This window comes from Dermochelys coriacea, chromosome 10 (assembly GCF_009764565.3).
Source record: "Dermochelys coriacea isolate rDerCor1 chromosome 10, rDerCor1.pri.v4, whole genome shotgun sequence".
Taxonomy (NCBI): domain Eukaryota; kingdom Metazoa; phylum Chordata; order Testudines; family Dermochelyidae; genus Dermochelys; species Dermochelys coriacea.
In genome coordinates, this window is record NC_050077.1 from 61,453,911 (window position 1) to 61,472,974 (window position 19,064).

Consider the following 19,064-nt stretch of genomic DNA (forward strand, 5'->3'; position numbering starts at 1 on the left):
AGAAATATGCTATACAGATACTTTCCAAGTGTTCTCTGGATAGCTTCTGCTTTCATTTCCACTGGTGTAAATTCCAAGTAACATCATCGTCTCCAAATGGCAGCTCTTGAGACTTACACTGGCATACATGAGATCAGAATCTAGCTCTGATCTATACTCTATTGGTTGTACACTGGTGATTCAAAACTGAATACAACTAAAAATGATTATTGTATCAATTCCAAAATAAAATGTGATTATATATAGTTATTATATTTGGCTGTATTGAAAGAAAAATGTTTATTAAATACAAAATTTATCACAGAAGGTTACAGTGGGTCTACAGCACCCAGGTTAGTTTCAATTTGGAAGCGTTTGGGTGGTAGGAATAAAGAGGATGACATTTTTCTAAAGTATTACTGAGGCTTATTTTTTAGGCTATTTTATTACTGAGAAGTGGGACTTCCAAAAGTCATGGAGACTAGAAATCTTTCCATCTTGCTTTACACTCAAAAGAAAGAGCATCAATCTTACACTCAAAGAACATCAATACTGGCAGTGCACCAGGCAATAAAATATTGAACATCTGACTTGCACTCAGGTGAGAGTGCAAAACCCAGAATAAATGGTCTTCTTCTAGAATCATTATCAATTGCTGATCATTCTGTTTCATAGGACAACTACATATAGTTAGATGAAATTCTGACTACTGATAAACTAATGAGAACACAGTGTCAGCTGTAAGGTCACAGAGCATTTAAAAAAACATAGTACTGTATAAGTCATAAAGAAGTAATAATACACAAGATAAAAAATGACAAGGAGTTCAATTTCAACTCTTCTCCTGAATTTAAAACAAAGTTGATGTTATTGTTGGTACACACTTTTTCTGTTTCATTTGAATGAAAAAAAAATGAAAAAGACTTTGAAAATATGAAATACCATAGATTGTACAGAAAAAAGAATGTAATACAAGCACCGAATGCTTAATTATGTATAGGTGAACTTAAGCCAAATATACTAATTGCTAATGTCATTTTCCACTTACACTGCTTGTCCATATCTCCTCCCTCACTTTAATCTTGTCACTGGATTCTTGTCTATAAAACACATTAAATCAAACTCCTGTTACATTCCCACAACTCCCCACTTAATTTCACACAGCCTACATCACTGCTTTTATATCTTCCAACTCTCCTATTCATCACCTGTGGTGCTCCCAATCCCTTCTCTGAACTGCTCTCTCCATCTGCTTGTCACTGACTGTCATGTCCTGATCAGTCCCAAAAGCTGCAGCTGCTCAAACACCCTGCTGGAGAGACAATATGACTCTTTCAAGGTACACAATACCACTCCTGGCTTCATGCCTTCAATAACACAGATTCTTATGATCTCTTGGAACAGTCTGTCTCTTCATGTCAGCCAAGCACCATCTCTCCCTGTCTTAAAAGCTACTTTTTCCAGACATAGGTATAATATCAGGCGGGATGCCAAGAGAAAAAAAATAGGGCTCTCTTGGACCCCCCTTCCTTCCCAGCTCTCAGACTGGTGTGGCGAGGTCCTCAGCACCAAAGCCAAAAGTGCTGCTGTCAGCTGCAGCAGGCAGCCAGCCCTCAACCCCCCTGCTGTATAGAACAGCTCTCAGAAATAAAAACTCCACTCAACATCTCTATGTTCAGCCAGCAGGGGGAACGAGAAGAGCATAGAGGAGAGCTTCCTTTTCTTCCTTCCCAACAAGCTGCTCCACCAAACCTGCGTCATGTTTGGTGGGGGTGGAGTAAAAAGAGAGAAAACACACAGCTGTCCCACTTCCTTCTGTGATGGAGGAGAGGCTCCCTCACTGGGGACACAAAAGAGTCCCTGGCATGGTGCGGGTAGAGGATGAGACACAGGGAGCCTGTGGTATGGAGGGCAATTGGGGGACTATAGGAATGGGTCAGAAGGAGGACAGAGTACCTGTGACTGAAGAATCCAGTGGGGACAGAGGAGGGTGGAGGAGAAAGCAAGCAGCCTTCAGGGAAGTGTTTACAAGGGTGCCATCATGTTGCCAAAAACTCTTATGAGTTGATCCCAGTCTCTCAATACAAGGTGTTTTCCTTGGAGCCCCAACTTCTGGAGTGATGTGATTACATGACAATCTTAGCTTTCATTCAGAAAAGCTAACTTTCTAGCCCTCGTGGCTGTTGAGAAAAGCTCAAAAATATGAACCCAAGGCGCTCAAAAATCAGGAGGCAAATATAAAAACCACAAATTGAGTATTTTTAAATTTTCATTATTTTTAAGCTAATCTCATGATTTTTGTGGGCCTGAGGCATGATTACTGAATGCTTGGTTTGGCACTGGTGTTACTCAGTTTTTACCCAAGAAAACTCAAACCTCAGGGATTGGGCCTTTATAAATTCTTTGAGAACGCTATATAAATTATTATTAATAATTAAAACAAAAATGCCTGCCAAACTGCTGTGAGGAAGACCTCAGTGGTGTGGCAGTAAGAGGCTTGTGATACATCAGTTTAAACCTGCACCAATCACTATCTGCTTCATGAACACATCAGGGAATAAGAGAAGATAGAAACCTGCAGCACCAACAAGGCTGACACTTGGTTGAAGAGACTGTTCCCATTACCATCTTTTGCTACCTCCACATTACAAATCTCAGGCATCAAGAGTCAGGAATCTAGGATCAGGAGTCAGACTTAAGTATATCTGATCTCTGATACTGGATCTCTTTTACATAACTCCTGAGATGTCCTAAAATGGACACCATGTGTAACACCAACAGACCCCGGTCATGGGCAGGCGGGATCAAACCTGAGACCTCTGGAGCTTAGTGCATGAGCCTCTAGTGCATGAGCTAAAAGCCAACAGGCTGTTAGCTAAGGCTGTAGAGCAAACTCATTAATCTCTCTAAGTGGTCTAGGTGCCACTAGACAGGACAGAACCCCACACCCAGGAGATGTGTGGGTTACATATGCATCTCTAAAAAAGAAAAGGAGTACTTGTGGCACATTAGAGACTAACAAATTTATTAGAGCATAAGCTTTCGTGAGCTACAGCTCACTTCATCGGATGCATTTGGTGGAAAAAACAGAGGGGAGATTTATATACACACACACAGAGAACATGAAACAATGGGTTTATCATACACACTGTAAATTCAAATCAGCGGCACTGCGATGGGTACCCGCATGGCCCCACAGTATGCCAACATTTTTATGGCTGACTTAGAACAACGCTTCCTCAGCTCTCGTTCCCTAATGCCCCTACTCTACTTGCGCTACATTGATGACATCTTCATCATCTGGACCCATGGAAAAGAAGCTCTTGAGGAATTCCACCATGATTTCAACAATTTCCATCCCACCATCAACCTCAGCCTGGACCAGTCCACACAAGAGATCCACTTCCTGGACACTACGGTGCTAATAAGCGATGGTCACATAAACACCACCCTATATCGGAAACCTACTGACCGCTATTCCTACCTACATGCCTCTAGCTTTCATCCAGATCATACCACTCGATCCATTGTCTACAGCCAAGCGCTACGATATAACCGCATTTGCTCCAACCCCTCAGACAGAGACAAACACCTACAAGATCTCTATCATGCATTCCTACAACTACAGTACCCACCTGCTGAAGTGAAGAAACAGATTGACAGAGCCAGAAGAGTACCCAGAAGTCACCTACTACAGGACAGGCCCAACAAAGAAAACAACAGAACGCCACTAGCCATCACCTTCAGCCCCCAACTAAAACCCCTCCAACGCATCATCAAGGATCTACAACCTATCCTGAAGGACGAGCCATCGCTCTCTCAGATCTTGGGAGACAGACCAGTCCTTGCTTACAGACAGCCCCCCAATCTGAAGCAAATACTCACCAGCAACCACACACCACACAACAGAACCACTAACCCAGGAACCTATCCTTGCAACAAAGCCCGTTGCCAACTCTGTCCACATATCTATTCAGGGGATACCATCATAGGGCCTAATCACATCAGCCACACTATCAGAGGCTCGTTCACCTGCGCATCTACCAATGTGATATATGCCATCATGTGCCAGCAATGCCCCTCTGCCATGTACATTGGCCAAACTGGACAGTCTCTACGTAAAAGAATGAATGGACACAAATCAGACGTCAAGAATTATAACATTCAAAAACCAGTTGGAGAACACTTCAATCTCTCTGGTCACTCGATCACAGACCTAAGAGTGGCTATACTTCAACAAAAAAGCTTCAAAAACAGACTCCAATGAGAGACTGCTGAATTGGAATTAATTTGCAAACTGGATACAATTAACTTAGGCTTGAATAGAGACTGGGAATGGATGAGTCATTACACAAAGTAAAACTATTTCCCCATGGTATTTCTCCCTCCCACCCCACCCCCCACTGTTCCTCTGATATTCTTGTTAACTGCTGGAATTAGCCTACCTGCTGTCACCATGAAAGGTTTTCCTCCTTCCCCCCCCTGCTGTTGGTGATGGCTTATCTTAAGTGATCACTCTCCTTACAGTGTGTATGATAAACCCATTGTTTCATGTTCTCTGTGTGTGTGTATATAAATCTCTCCTCTGTTTTTTCCACCAAATGCATCCGATGAAGTGAGCTGTAGCTCACGAAAGCTTATGCTCTAATAAATTTGTTAGTCTCTAAGGTGCCACAAGTACTCCTTTTCTTTTTGCGAATACAGACTAACAGGGCTGCTACTCTGAAACTGTAAGGAGAGTGATCACTTAAGATAAGCCATCACCAGCAGCAGGGGGGGGGAAGGAGGAAAACCTTTCATGGTGACAAGCAAGGTAGGCTAATTCCAGCAGTTAACAAGAATATCAGAGGAACAGTGGGGGGTGAGGTGGGGGGGAGAAATAGCATGGGGAAATAGTTTTACTTTGTGTAATGACTCATCCATTCCCAGTCTCTATTCAAGCCTAAGTTAATTGTATCCAATTTGCAAATTAATCATGCAGTGTGTTTGTGACCTATACACTCTGGGTCAAATGTGAAGGCTAATTTACCCAGCTAGAATTTCCCATTCCTGCTTACTTCCCATTTTTCTCTGAATATTTAGTTATTATTTAGTGTATGTATTAGTACAAACTAGATCGCAGACCCTGCCATGGATAGGATACAGAATTAGGATTCAGGAGACCTGCCTTCTAGTCTAGGCTTCGCCACAGACTTGCTAAGGGACCTTGGGCAAGTGACTTCCATTGTCTTTCTCTGTTTGCCTTTCAAGGCACCGTCTGTCTTCCCTGTTCAGACTGTAAACTCAGGAGGGCAGTGATTGTTTCTTACTAAGTGTTTTTATAGCACCTATCACAATGAGCCCCTAATCTCACCCCTATGCTATACTATAATACAAATAATGGATTTGTTAGTGTTGCATATGAGTAACCTTAGACATTTGAATAGTCACACTGGAGTCAGTTGGACTACTCTTATATAAAATTACTCAAGTATGTAAATTTTGGCAGGACTGTGGCCTACTATGCTAAATACAGAAGCTTCGCCAAAGGAAGACAGTCTGGAAACGATTTCATTGTAGTGCTGCTTATGTAAATAAGCAGTAAATAAAACCTTCATCATAGTATTTGCAATCCCAGTGGGACATTTAGATAATGGAGGCACAGCAGCAAAGCTTTTACTAGCAGTTTTTTTCCTTCTCTCTTTCTTCAAATATTTAATGAACGTATTTCAACAGAAAAACAGCCTTCGAAAACACTCTTTTTAAAACTGAGTTGATTTTTTTCTGATTGCTGCGCATGCACTGGGGCCAAATAAAAGTTGTTTGTTTACATGTGTTTTTACATTTTAAAAATGTGATTTAAAATGTATAGCTTTCAAGGGCCCAGTTATGAAGTTCTTACTCAGACAAAATTCCCAAGACAAGTGAATGGTTTCAGAGTAGCAGCCGTGTTAGTCTGTATTCGCAAAAAGAAAAGGAGTACTTGTGGCACCTTAGAGACTAACAAATTTATTTGAGCATAAGCTTTCATGAGCTACAGCTCACTTCATCGGATGCATTTGGTGGAAAATACAGTGGGGAGATTTATATACACATGCAGAGAACATGAAACAATGGGTTTTATCATACACACTGTAAGGAGAGTGATCACTTTAAGATGAGCCATCACCAGCAGCGGGGGGGGGGGGGGAAGGGGGGGAAGGAGGAAAACCTTTCATGGTGACAAGAAAGGTAGTCCATTTCCAGCAGTTAACAAGAACATCTGTGGAACAGTGGGGGGGGAGAAACAACATGGGGAAACATGGGGAAATAGTTTTACTTTGTGTAATGACTCATCCATTCCCAGTCTCTATTCAAGCCTAAGTTAATTGTATCCAGTTTGCAAATTAATTCCAATTCAGCAGTCTCTCGTTGGAGTCTGTTTTTGAAGTTTTTTTGTTGAAGGATAGCCACACTCAGGTCTGTAATCGAGTGACCGGAGAGATTGAAGTGTTCTCCGACTGGTTTTTGAATGTTATAATTCTTGACATCCAATTTGTGTCCATTTATTCTTTGACGTAGAGACTGTCCAGTTTGACCAATGTACATGGCAGAGGGGCATTGCTGGCACATGATGGCATATATCACATTGGTAGATGCGCAGGTGAAGGAGCCTCTGATAGTGTGGCTGATGTGATTAGGCCCTATGATGGTATCCCCTGAATAGATATGTGGACAGAGTTGCAAACTGGATACAATTAACTTAGGCTTGAATAGAGACTGGGAATGGATGAGTCATTACACAAAGTAAAACTATTTCCCCATGGTATTTCTCCCCCCCACCCCACCCCCCACTGTTCCTCTGATATTCTTGTTAACTGCTGGAATTAGCCTACCTTGCTTGTCACCATGAAAGGTTTTCCTCCTTTCCCCCCCCTGCTGCTGGTGATTGCTTATCTTAAGTGATCACTCTCCTTACAGTGTGTATGATAAACCCATTGTTTCATGTTCTCTGTGTGTGTGTATATAAATCTCTCCTCTGTTTTTTTCCACCAAATGCATCCCATGAAGTGAGCTGTAGCTCACGAAAGCTTATGCTCTAATAAATTTGTTAGTCTCTAAGGTGCCACAAGTACTCCTTTTCTTTTTGCAAATACAGACTAACACGGCTGCTACTCTGAAACCTGTCAATATGCATCTCTAGACACAGCTCTTCCCCACTAGCCTTACCCAGTCAGGAAGGATATTAGTGAGTGCTACAGAAATTTGAGCTTGAATCAATTACTTGTATCCCATTGCTTTCAGGGAAAAATCATCACAACCTGAGTCAGAATAAATTCCATTGTATTCCCAAATGCTCCACCCACCAGTAAATGCTCCAACCATATGGCTTGTCCTTATTTTAATTTAAAACATTTTAAGTTTTTTTCTAAAAGAATATAACACGAGAGACGTAATCAACTGACCCTTGTAATTGAAATGCAATTGGCTGGAAAAAATGATTATACTGCAATTTTCTAACTCCCTATAGCAACTCATTCAAGACAAGTGACTTTATAGTTTTGTTTTAAAATCACGACTTCCAAGAAATAAACAAGTCATTAATTTGTGCAACCACAAAAATCTTCAAAAATACCTAACCTTATATTTAGTTTTTGTTATTTTAAAATATGTTGTGCCATTCTTAATAGCTGAGAACACAGAGAATTCAGGCACAGTGCAGGATTAGTGTGCTCTGGGATGAATCCATCCCCCACTCCCAACTGTGAGCCAGGCGGTGGAGCTAGAACAGTTGGTGAAGTCTCCTGGGGCAGATGCTATGGGACTCATGCTTAGAGCTGAGCAAATAATTGATTTTTCAGGTCGCTGGCAGTTCAAATAAAAAAATGAATTTGGTCAAACCAAAATTGTCATTTTTCAGGATTTTTGGTGAAGCAAGAAAGTCAGAAAATTTTTGTTTAGATTTTGGGCATTTTTAACTTTTAATAAAAGTAAAAGAAACGAAGGGCTAGATATTTACAAGTGCCCTTGTGAATCTAGACCTCATTGTTTTTTTTCTTGGCTGACACTATTCAGTGAATGTGTCCAATTTGTTAATAGTTCTCCCAAAACTGCATTTTTGATGAATATACAATTAGTCTGAAAAATTTCACCCACCTCTATTCAGATTCAAGTGATTCTGGGGTCCCTTACCTTGCCTGGCCCCACTGTGACCTTCCATATTTGACTGTGCAAAGTTGGGGTAAAGACCCTTTCCCAGGGTCTTTAATTGTGAGATATTAATTTTGAACTAATGATGTCCTTTTTTATGCTGCTCATGATCTTTGAGACTTTTAATGGTACAAAATAAAACCAAGTATTGAAAATCAGAAATTGTGAGATAAATGTGTTTCTCTCAGCTGAAACCAGTATTTACTACTAACAGCCTGAGTATTACATTTTCACTTTGAGTAGCACTAGTAGTAACATTGATTTCAACTGGACTACTCCTGTGAGTCAGTGCTACTCAGAGTTGAGTAAAGGTTCCAGAATTGGGTTCTTTGCTTTCATCAGTTGGTTTTAATCATTCTGAATCACAAAGTACTTTAAAATGATGACAATCTGTTCGGTAAATACATTCTAATGTTTATCAAGTAGAGATTTATTTTTCACTTTTAAATCCCCTTTATAATAAAAGGGAAGCTAAAGAATTATGCCAATTGAAAGTCAATGGGATTTAGGTTCCTTCATACCTAAATCCCTTTTTAAAAGGTGTTGGAATGCTGAGTAGATCAATGCTTATATACCTTTAAAAATCTAGGTCTAACACTTGAAAACCTGAATTAAACTGGTCATCATCATATTGATCGTACCTCTCTAAGGCCTAAGCTCAAATATTTGGTATGCGGTATTTCTACTATTTTGTATGACTATCTGAGAAAATTCATGTAATACTCCTCATACAAGTAGGCTAAAAAACTCGAACTCTGTTTAATAATCAGAATGGGTTTCTTGGCATCAGGAGTCCAAAAGAATGAAAATGGGTTTAAGCAGTGAAAAAGGAGGAAATGGAACTACTTGCACCAACTAAAGTAATTCATGAAACAAATCCTGGAACGTCTTCCAAAAATGCCAATGTGCAAATATAACCAGTTCCTTGGCAGGTTCTCTTATGGACTTTTAGTTTAATGTTGTAGGTATTGCAACCTGGCACTAACCTTAACAACATTACGGCAATGGTATTTACACAAAGTCACACTTCTTAAAGATTTATCCTCACTTTCCAAAAATAAAAAATTAAATAAAAGTGTGTTAAAAAAAATAAAGTGCAGCAGGTCTTTGAACAATATCAGCAATGCATTAGGCATAAGCACTGCATACAGCAGTGTGTCTTTCTCCAGCTATTGTTTAACTGAACAAACATTTTGCTAATGCAAGGAATTTTTGCTGCGGAACTGACAAAGGCCCCAGTGCTCTATATCATAACTAATGGAGTTTTCTTACATACCAAAACAGAAAAAAAGAGAGCAATTATAAAATATAAAAAATGGAAATATGAATGCATGTTTTGCCTATGTTCCAGTCCATTAAATACAAGTGGCTGTTCATCTTAATAAAAAAATCTTTCAATATTCCAACAGTACAGAGCCAACATCGTCTTTCAAAAACAAATGCAATAATTACAAATGTGTATTTTTTTAAATCTATCTTTGGAGGTGCATTTTTGGCTCTCCCTGACACCAGAGAGAGCCTACGTTTGCTCAAGGAGCAGAATTTTCCCCAATGTCATTCTTTGATTTAATTACCTGGGATACTACAAAATGATTGACAGTGGGGGCGTAGTAGGTATCCCGAATGAGTTACTGCATTTGCCTTTCATTTCTAGAGACCTTGATTCAAAGCAGAGCTATACAAACGAATCCAACTATTTTTACATATGAACCTTTTCATAATTTTGTTTCAAGCTGTTGCACAATTAAAATTTCTATCAAATTGCTAGATTCACATCAGTAACAGGGTAAATGAGAAATTTCTCATGATTTTGATGGGAAGTAACATTTAACTGATTTTTTTTTCTTTTAAATTTTGCATATGCAGTTGGAAATACGCAGATTTTTGAGAGAAAATGGGCTAACAATAAAATTTCACTTTTGTGAGAGAAACTGGGCCATTACAAAAAAAAATTGGAAACCTCCATTTTTGAAGTTTTTGAATTTTGTTTGTTTCTTTGCTCACTTCTAATTAACCTCTAGCTTAGGTCACAAATGCAAATGACATTTATTATCTCATTCTGTATCCCATTTTTCCACAACAAAAGACCCACTCTAGGTTAGATTGAGACTACGTGATCAGCCCTGAGAAAGGGCGATGCGTTACTCCACTCCCTGGAGTAGCCTGGGCTAGAGATTGTGACTCAATCACACTCTCTGTTCTGGCTCCCCAAGGAGAGAGTAAATTGCACCAGAAATAGGTTCAATGCAGTTCTTTGGCACAGTTATTCTGGCCAGTGCATTGGGGGTAGTGTGAAGGTTTTGTCCCATCTCCACCATGTTCAGCCCACCTGCACAGAAGGGGTTTCATTGTGACTCTGAGGGGCCTGCTTCCCTTTCCACACTGTTACCCACAATGTAGGTAACACAGGCAGGGTATTGAGGGAGTGTCAAAAAAGCCAGGCCACAATTTGGCACTTAAACATTTAATATAAATGGTGGTGCCTGCTCAAGAAAGGCCCAGGATGTTGAAGGTCCATATCAGGAAGCTTGGTTTAAATCAGTTCATTCAGTTCTTCATTTTCAAGAGCAATATATTCATTCACAAATGTTAAAAAGGAAGAAATTGCAATAAGAAGTTCAAGACTTAGAAATCATTATACTATTATAATAATGAAAATGTTACTCTCACTCTAAAACGGCTGCTCATTTAACAATACATGGACAAAGACTTTAAGAGTCCAAAGTGCTAAAAGTCTGGTTTTTGGAATGGAATAAATTTAAATTGTTCTTAGCACTTGATAGATTGTAAATTGCAAAATTTGCTACAATTCTCCATGGGCAAATGTTTAGCAGAGTTACTTTTAACCTATGAGTCACAATCGTAATATTTTATCTAATATCTATGGCTTTTTGTTATTCTCTGCTGTCATATTGTTTTGATTTTCTGACACAGATTAACTGCATCCTACCTGTTTAAATCACATGCCATTGTAAACTTTCGGTACATCTAGCTGTGTGCTTTGCTCAGCGGGAGTTGATAATAAATTTGCATAAATATACTATACTATGTTAAGTAAAAAAAAAATCCAAAAAGAGATCTTCTACAGTCATATCTTTTGGAAGTCATAAAGCATTAATTAAATTATAAAACTAGAACATCTGGTTATTAAAAATTTTATAGGAGGAAAGAGATTATCAGACAAGACAAGCTCTGGTTACTACTAGACATATCGATCCAACTCCTCTCATTTAGAGACCATTGATACAATTCCATATACTTCACTGGAGATGTACTAATGTAAAAGAATTAGGACTTGAGCCTGCAAACACTTATGTATATAATCTTATTCCCCTGAATTCAGTGGGACTGCTTATAAGTATGAAGTTGAAGGGTCAATGCCACATTCAAGAGCCTCAGTCCTTGATTCTGGCTAAGCAGTACATTGTGTGAATCTGAGAGGGGGCAAGGAGGACAAAGGTTGCTTTACTTTGCCTTTCAGCTCCCTAGTTCCTAAACTGGGCTTTGAGCTGGTTAAGCTGCTAGTGAAAGTTAGAGAAACCTCAGTGCTGCTCTAACTTGCAGCAGCTGGCAATGTTCCTCAAAATGCCCATTCTGACAGCTGTGGACTGCCAGAAAGCAGTAGTGCTCTAGTCACGTTCCTTCCCCTGGCAAGCTACACATGATTTAGGCCAATTTGAAGGCCCCCTTTACACAGCTGGAGTAAGGAGGACATAGAGAGAACTAGGATCTGGCCTAAGGTGTGGATCTCAGCCCTTTAATTGTGGCACTTCCTTAGATCTGGAACTCTCACTGAAGTGGACTGTTTCTAGGAGTATGGATTAATCACACAAATTAAGATTTGTAAACTTAGTTCTAGGTTTTTTAAGGTCAGCCATAAGATAAATTTCCTTTTATTAACCAGGTTAAATTGGTGTTTTGCTTTGGGGTGCCATTTTCAGCCATTTTGCCCAGTGCATCAAGTGGCCAAAGCACAGGAAGGAATGGTATAGGCTAGAAGAGTGCCTTCGGATGTATTTCACAAATTACACCCTATAAGAATAGACCGTATTATAAGATAAAACGAAACAAAATGCAAATATCTCAGTTATTTTTTAGAATGAAACTACAGGCTTTAGAAATGCTTACATTTGTCCACAGCACGGTTAAAAGGCACTGGATTATTAACATCAAGCACTTTGGCTTCAATTTTGCAATAAAATTAGTTGGTGTCAAAACAATTTAAAAAAAATCTAAATTTAGTTTCCTTACTGTATCAACATAGTTGAAATTTAAGTATGTAACATTTAAATTGCTGTTAATGAGGGATCTTAGTGGCATATTTTCAGCAGCAGCAGATCTGCAATAATAGTCTTATATTGCAGGGTTTTAGAAAATTAATAGAAGGAAACTTATTTGAAAATACAAAATTTCTTCTATTGGCTTTTTAAGTGTTATTAGATGACATTTTTATTTTTCACAAAAAACTGCAAGACAAATGGGTGACTGAGTATACTAGCACTGTAGCAAATATGATTTGAGAGATAGAGCCAAAGCATCCGAAGGAGATGGGGAATAAAGGTCACGGTCTACTCTCGTGATCTTACATTCCACAGAAGAAACCTCATGCTAGTCCAAGGAATGAGGAAATGCAGTTTGTAGCTTCCTGATCCTGAAGCTGCTAGGGTCCAGCTTACTCCTGGAGTTGGTTAGGACAGCCCAGCACCTGGCTGCCATGGTAGCTATGGTTCTGTGAGCATCTGAGGAATAGCTGGAGCATAGGAATGACTGGCTATTCCTCCTCCCCGTTCCCAACATGACCCCTTTCACCCCCCTGGCCTACTCTGGGAACACCTCCACCCCCACCCCCACACACACATGGTATATCACCTGTTCTGGGGATTCTGAGTCTGTCAAAGAGACTCCCTTCATCAGGGGTATTTCCAGAGTGTGACTTGCTGTCTGCTTTCAGCTATTTTTCTTGGTGAATCTTTGTGGCCAAAGCACAGGAGTGAATTTCCCCTAAAGCCATGGAAAGAAGAGCCTGCGAACTAAGGATCTGACCCTACTTCCTTTGAAGTGAATAGCAACATTTCTGTTGACTTGAATGAGAGCTGGATCAGGCAGCAAGCTAAGAAAACTCTCAGTTGCTTGGTGGGTGGCATGGTGCTACTGCATCTGTAGCCAAAACTGACCTGGGGCCTGATTTTCAGAGGTGATGACATCCCACTGACCTCATTTGGAGTATGGCTGCTCAGAATCACTAAAAACCAGGCCCATTGTCTGTGTGTGTTGCCAATGGGCAGAGGCGGATTACCATTTTGTGGGGCCCTGGGCCAGAGCAAGTGGAGGCCCCTCCCCACCCATTCCATCTGCAGTCATCTCCACTTTCTTCCCCACATGCTCCTGCTGGGGCGCGGAGACTTGTACCACTCCGCCGGCCCGGCACTCCTGCCGGGGAGTGGGGGAAGCCCTCACACCCTGACCCACTCCCCTACAGGAGCACTGGGAAGGTGGAGTGGAGTATAGGTGCGCCCACTTTTCTGGGGTCCCCGGGCACGTGCCCCGTTGGCCTAGTGGCTAATCCACCACTGCCAATGGGCAACAAGACCAACTAATATCTAACTAATAGCACTAAACTAGCACAGAGAAGCAGACAGACACTGCAGGGATTCCATCTTGCTGGCATAGTCAATAAAAAGGAACTGAGGGATGATGAGACCCACTCTGTCCTTTATGCCCTCTGATAGGAGCGTGCCAGGCTATCTGGGCTATGTCTGCACTACATACCACTGGTGTCATCGTGCAGCATATGTGTAGCTGCAGGTGAAAAGCAGGCTGGTTCCACACTGGGATGCGTAGCTACACTTGCCAATGAAAGGCTCTGGCAGAAGGGATGCCGCTGGGAAACACTTCAGCAGCTCCTCACTCTGGCTGAGCCTTTCCCTGTTGCCTCCACATACCACCAAAGCCAGAGTCTTTCCTGTGGAAGGAAAGGGCCCGAGCAGCAGGGAGTTGCCAAAATCCTTCCCCACTCTGGAGCCTTTTCCCCTGCAGGAGAGCAGCAGAGGAGGATTCCAGGGGCAGGAGGTGGCAGAGCCTTCCCCGTTGCCTCCCCTGACAGAGCTTTTCCCCATTGCAGGAGTCTTTTCTTGCACAGGGGAAAGGTTCCAGCAGCGGGGAGGCAGTAAGACCTATACTGCTAATAAGAGCAGTAGACAGGGAGGCACAGCTTTGGCGACTAGAGAACATGTATGGTATGTATTCATCTACATACCCACATCCTTCAGACAAGTCTTTCCTTGCCTAAACTGTGCCTCACCAGCTTCACTGCTAGCCTGTTTATGCCTGTGCTAGGGGGACTTTGCAGGTATGTTCTCTAAACTCCGCATGCTTCTTTCAGTGGTGTGGACATACCCCTAGGCTGCAGATGCAGCCCCAACCGACACTATAGGCCAAAAGAATCTGATCTTGCACACATGGAGTGCATGCACACCCAAGAGGAGTAGAATCCACAGGTACAATCACTCAAAGAATCGGTAGCTCAATACAGGAAGGCATGGTTATGGTGAAGGAAGTGTAGCTGGAGGAGTTGCAGAGCTGCAGCTCTGGAGACAGGAGTTCATGACTGACATACAGAACATTTATTGCACCAGCAGTGGCTTTGCAATCCCACTGCCCCATCCCCAGCCATTGTACCTCAGATAGGGTTGCCAACTTTCTAATCGCACAAAACCAAACACCCTAGCCCCATGCCTTCCCCGAGGCTCTGCCCCTGCTCACTACATTCCCCCTCCTTTGGTAGCTTGCTCTCCCCCACCCTCACTCACTTTCATTGGGCTGGAGCAGAGGGTTGGGGTGCAGGAGGGGATGAGCGATCTGGGGTGGCTGGGGATGAGGATGAGGGGGCTCCAGGCTTGGGGGCGGGGCTGAGGGATTCGGAGTGTGAGAGAGGGCTGTGGGTTGTGGTATGGGAGGGGATGAAGGCTCAGGGCTGTGGGCGAGGGCTCTGGGGTGGGGCCGGGGATGAAGAGGGGGCTCTGGGTTTGGGAGGGCTCGGGCTTATCTCGGTCAGCTCCCGGTCAGCAGTGCAGTGGGGCTAAGGCAGGCTCCCTGCCTGTCCTGGCACCACGCTGCGCCCTGGAAGCAGCCAGCAGCAGGTCCAGCTCCTAGGCAGGGAGTGGGGTCAGAGGGGGAAGATGGAACTGGAGGCTCTGGGTGCTGCTTTTGCCCACAGGCACAGCTCCCCAGCTCCCATTGGCCGCAGTTCCCTGCCTTAGCCCTGCAGTACCACTGATCAGACTTTTAACGGCCCGGTCAGCAGTGCTGACGGCCCGGTCAGCAGGGTCCCTTTTCTACCTGGCATTATGGTCAAAAACCGGACACCTGGAAGCCCTAACCTCAGACCTTTCCTGGAAGGATCAGATCTAAGGATGAAAGGGTGTCTGTGGTCACTTAACCTCTCTGAAGAGAACAAGAAAGGTATTAATCAGTACCAGTTGTTGTGCTTTTTGTGAATTTTACCAAAAAAGAGATGAAATGGACAGAGTCTGCAAACCAGAGCTTGGAGTGTCCAATGCTTACAAAGTGAAAAGCAGTACTTGTGGCACCTTAGAGACTAACAAATTAGTTAGTCTCTAAGGTGCCACAAGTACTCCTTTTCTTTTTGTGAATACAGACTAACACGGCTGCTACTCTGAAACCTGCTTAGAAAGTGTTCCTCTGAGCCAAGAAATTACATTCAAATTCTCTTTCTGTTGTATACTGGAAAATTGCCTTTCTTTTAGATGGAAGATATATTTACCACATGGGAACTGCTCTTTATTCTGATTTCTCAATTCTCCAAAACAAGAAACTACAAAATTTCTCTTGGTTGTTAAAGATACTCCACAAAAAAGATGTCTTTTCATAAACACAAGCAAAGCCAATTGATGATCACCCCCCAAAGAAAACTCCCTGCAGTAGAACTGCGGTATTTTTACCAAGATGCTTTCTTGAGCAGTATGAGTGCACATATTCTTAAGAATTGCCCATTAGATTTGGCTGAATAATTCACTACACAAAATTTACTTGATAAATTATCTGTTTTTTATTCACAAATTGTTCACAGATTTGAGAACGTTTATTATTCAAAATTAATTATTGCCAATTAATTTAAATAAATAATACTTGGTCTGTAACTTATATATGAGCCAGCCATTTTGTGAGCACACAAAATTTAAAACGTGATAGGTCATGATACGCTTCTTTTCCCCAACTGGATGATCATAATTCTTAGTTCCCAGTTTCTGGTGAAATTACTTGTGATTATGAATCTGAAATTCACATTCTGCAATATTCTACAATATTTGCTTTACAATTTCTAGTTTGGAATTCCTGACAAAATCAGTTCATAGACTATTTGTAGATGGCAAACACAAAAAGGGGACAAACCAATCTAAGTCAATTCATAAAAAATAAAATGAATGAAGATTCTTAGAAAATGTGTTGCAGTGTTTGCTCAGTTCTGTTTCTCTTTCTTTTTTATTTTATGATGAAAATCAGGCTGTTACATTATTTACCAATTGAAAATTGCAGTTTCCTCTTTAAATGAAAAAATTATCTTTCTATTTTTACTACTACTAAATGAAAACCTTAATCCAAAAGAACCAAACATACAACCCTAGTTTACATCACATTTGAAATCCAGAAAGAGTTAGATTTAAACCACCCTGTGGAAAAATGACAGTACTCTCAAACTTTCCAATAGATTTTTCATCTAGTCATCATGAAGTAAAATACAAAAAAAAAATTCAATAAAGACATTTTTCAGTAAAAGGTCTCTGACTGATGCACATTTATCCCCCAGTGAATTAACCAGTCAAACCCAAGGGGTAGTTAGAAGGGAACTTTGTGACCGAGAATCAGACCTGTTTTTTTTCTGAGAAAGGCATCCCATCCCCAGGCCTTAACTCTCAAGAGATTATCATGGAGCAGAACCAGTATTGTTTTTGTTTTCATCAAGGAAGTGAAGGCAGTAGGAACCATACACTGCATTGTTTTATACTATAAAATAAATGTCATTTCTCTGTAAATGACTTGGTCCTAAATCATTTATGGGAATATCGTACAATAGAAATAAATCTAGCTATAAAATTATTAAATAGTACATTAAGTAATAATTCACCTCTTTAAGCAAGATGTAATGATGTACAAAGCTAATAGAAAGATAAAGGAAAGAGGGTAAATGAATCTAGTGGTTAGAGCAGGGAACTGGGAATCAGAGGTTAGATTCTATGTATGCACATCCTGTGCATGAGTTTCCCTACATGTAGCATGGATATAATAATACCAGAGGGGAAATGTAAGGTTTAACTAATTCATTTGTCCAGCGTGGTTTGAGATCCTTGGAGGAACTGCACTAAACAAGTGCACTTAAATAAAAAAATGCCCTTCTACCTTGCAGATAGAGATCCAGTACAATATTTAACAATAAGCTGCAGTAAATAAAAGAAATAACCATTGCAATAGATGGTGCCATTAAATCCTGTGATGAAAAACTTTGGGGTTTATGTGCCTTAGCATTAGAGAAGATAATTTGTTTTTAAAATATACTATCAAGAAATGGTGGAAAAAAGATACATGCCCTGAATAATAGTAATTTTAAAAAAAATCTATAACAGCAACTTTTGTAATGTTAGTGAATTTAATAATATTCATCTGGATTTCCATGAGCATGGTTGTAAGCAGATTTGGTCCTTTTATACTGACAGATTTTCCACTGGGCAAATATACTGTAGATAATGGAGAATTATTCTCCTTTAAGCTCCAGACACAAGGCCCCTTAAATAAGGGGCCCAGTTCTAAAGTGACCAGAGCATATTTAAATTTAGATTATCTAGTGCAGACTACAAATCACGTACAAGTTTTAGAAGTTGTGGTCAGCCTACCCTGTATATATATATATATATATAATTGTGAAAATGTACTGTTGTATTACTGACATCACCATTAAGTTTTCTGTTCTTCTGGGACTGATGTTATATCACTACACCTACTGATTTATTGATTAATCCAAAAATAATTTGGTCTGAACCAAAGCCAAATGATGAAAATGAAAGTCTTTCCACTGACCTCAATGGGCTCTGGATCTGGCCCACAGAGATTATGACCGTGTATTGGTAAATATACTCTGTGGATAAAAATAATAGCTAATAAAACACTTTCACATTTCTACTGCTAACTGTGAAGTACTTCACTCTGAGTATTCTTTGAGAAAGAGATTTAAGTGACAGACTTTTTTGATAAGGACTGCATTTGAAATGAAGAAACAAGGACGAAGGTTTTGAATTCTTCACTCCCCTCTGATAGATTTTTTAAAAATTAGAAATGGTATACTTACGTCATAGCTTGATAAATATATTCAATTCCATAACGCATTGCAAATTCATCTACAATTTCTTGTGCAGCAGCATCAAAGTACACCTTCCAGGCTTCATCTCCTTTCACTTCAGGTATTTTTACAACACCATTAGATTTAACTTCAGTCAAGTAATGGAATAGGTTCTAAAGGTAAGAGATTTTTTTCAAATTAATAGGAAATTTCAATATCTATGTGGCATTATGTAAGAATATTCTATATTATAAAAAAATTGAGTGTATTCATTAATTTCAAATGTTGTTTGCCTCTGCAATTACTAATACCAAACTAACCATCATTTGGAGAGGAAAGACTAAAGCTTTAAAAATATTTTTTGATTGGAGCTCTGCCAGTGCAGGCTAGTGATTCAACAACCTGATCTGTCTCCTTGACATAAGGTCATTTCAGTTAACCGTTGCTGACAGAGACAATTCTAATGCTATACAAAATAGTGCAGGAACTTTCTCCTTTGTCTTATGTGCCCTTGTTAATGAATTATATCATTATGTTATAATGCTCACTGAACTGTCCAGCAGCT

The 19,064-nt window shown here is 40.5% G+C and overlaps 1 protein-coding gene across 2 annotated transcripts in view; it reads right to left on the reverse strand.

Annotated features, from left to right (window-relative positions):
- The window catches only part of UNC13C (unc-13 homolog C), a 476,401-nt gene that overhangs the window by 187,365 nt on the left and 269,972 nt on the right, over positions 1 to 19,064 (reverse strand). For both annotated transcript variants that reach the window (XM_043493368.1, XM_043493369.1), the window contains one exon: positions 18,509 to 18,672. In XM_043493368.1, the coding sequence (XP_043349303.1) occupies positions 18,509 to 18,672 (164 nt within the window). The remainder of the gene's footprint in view (positions 1 to 18,508; positions 18,673 to 19,064) is intronic.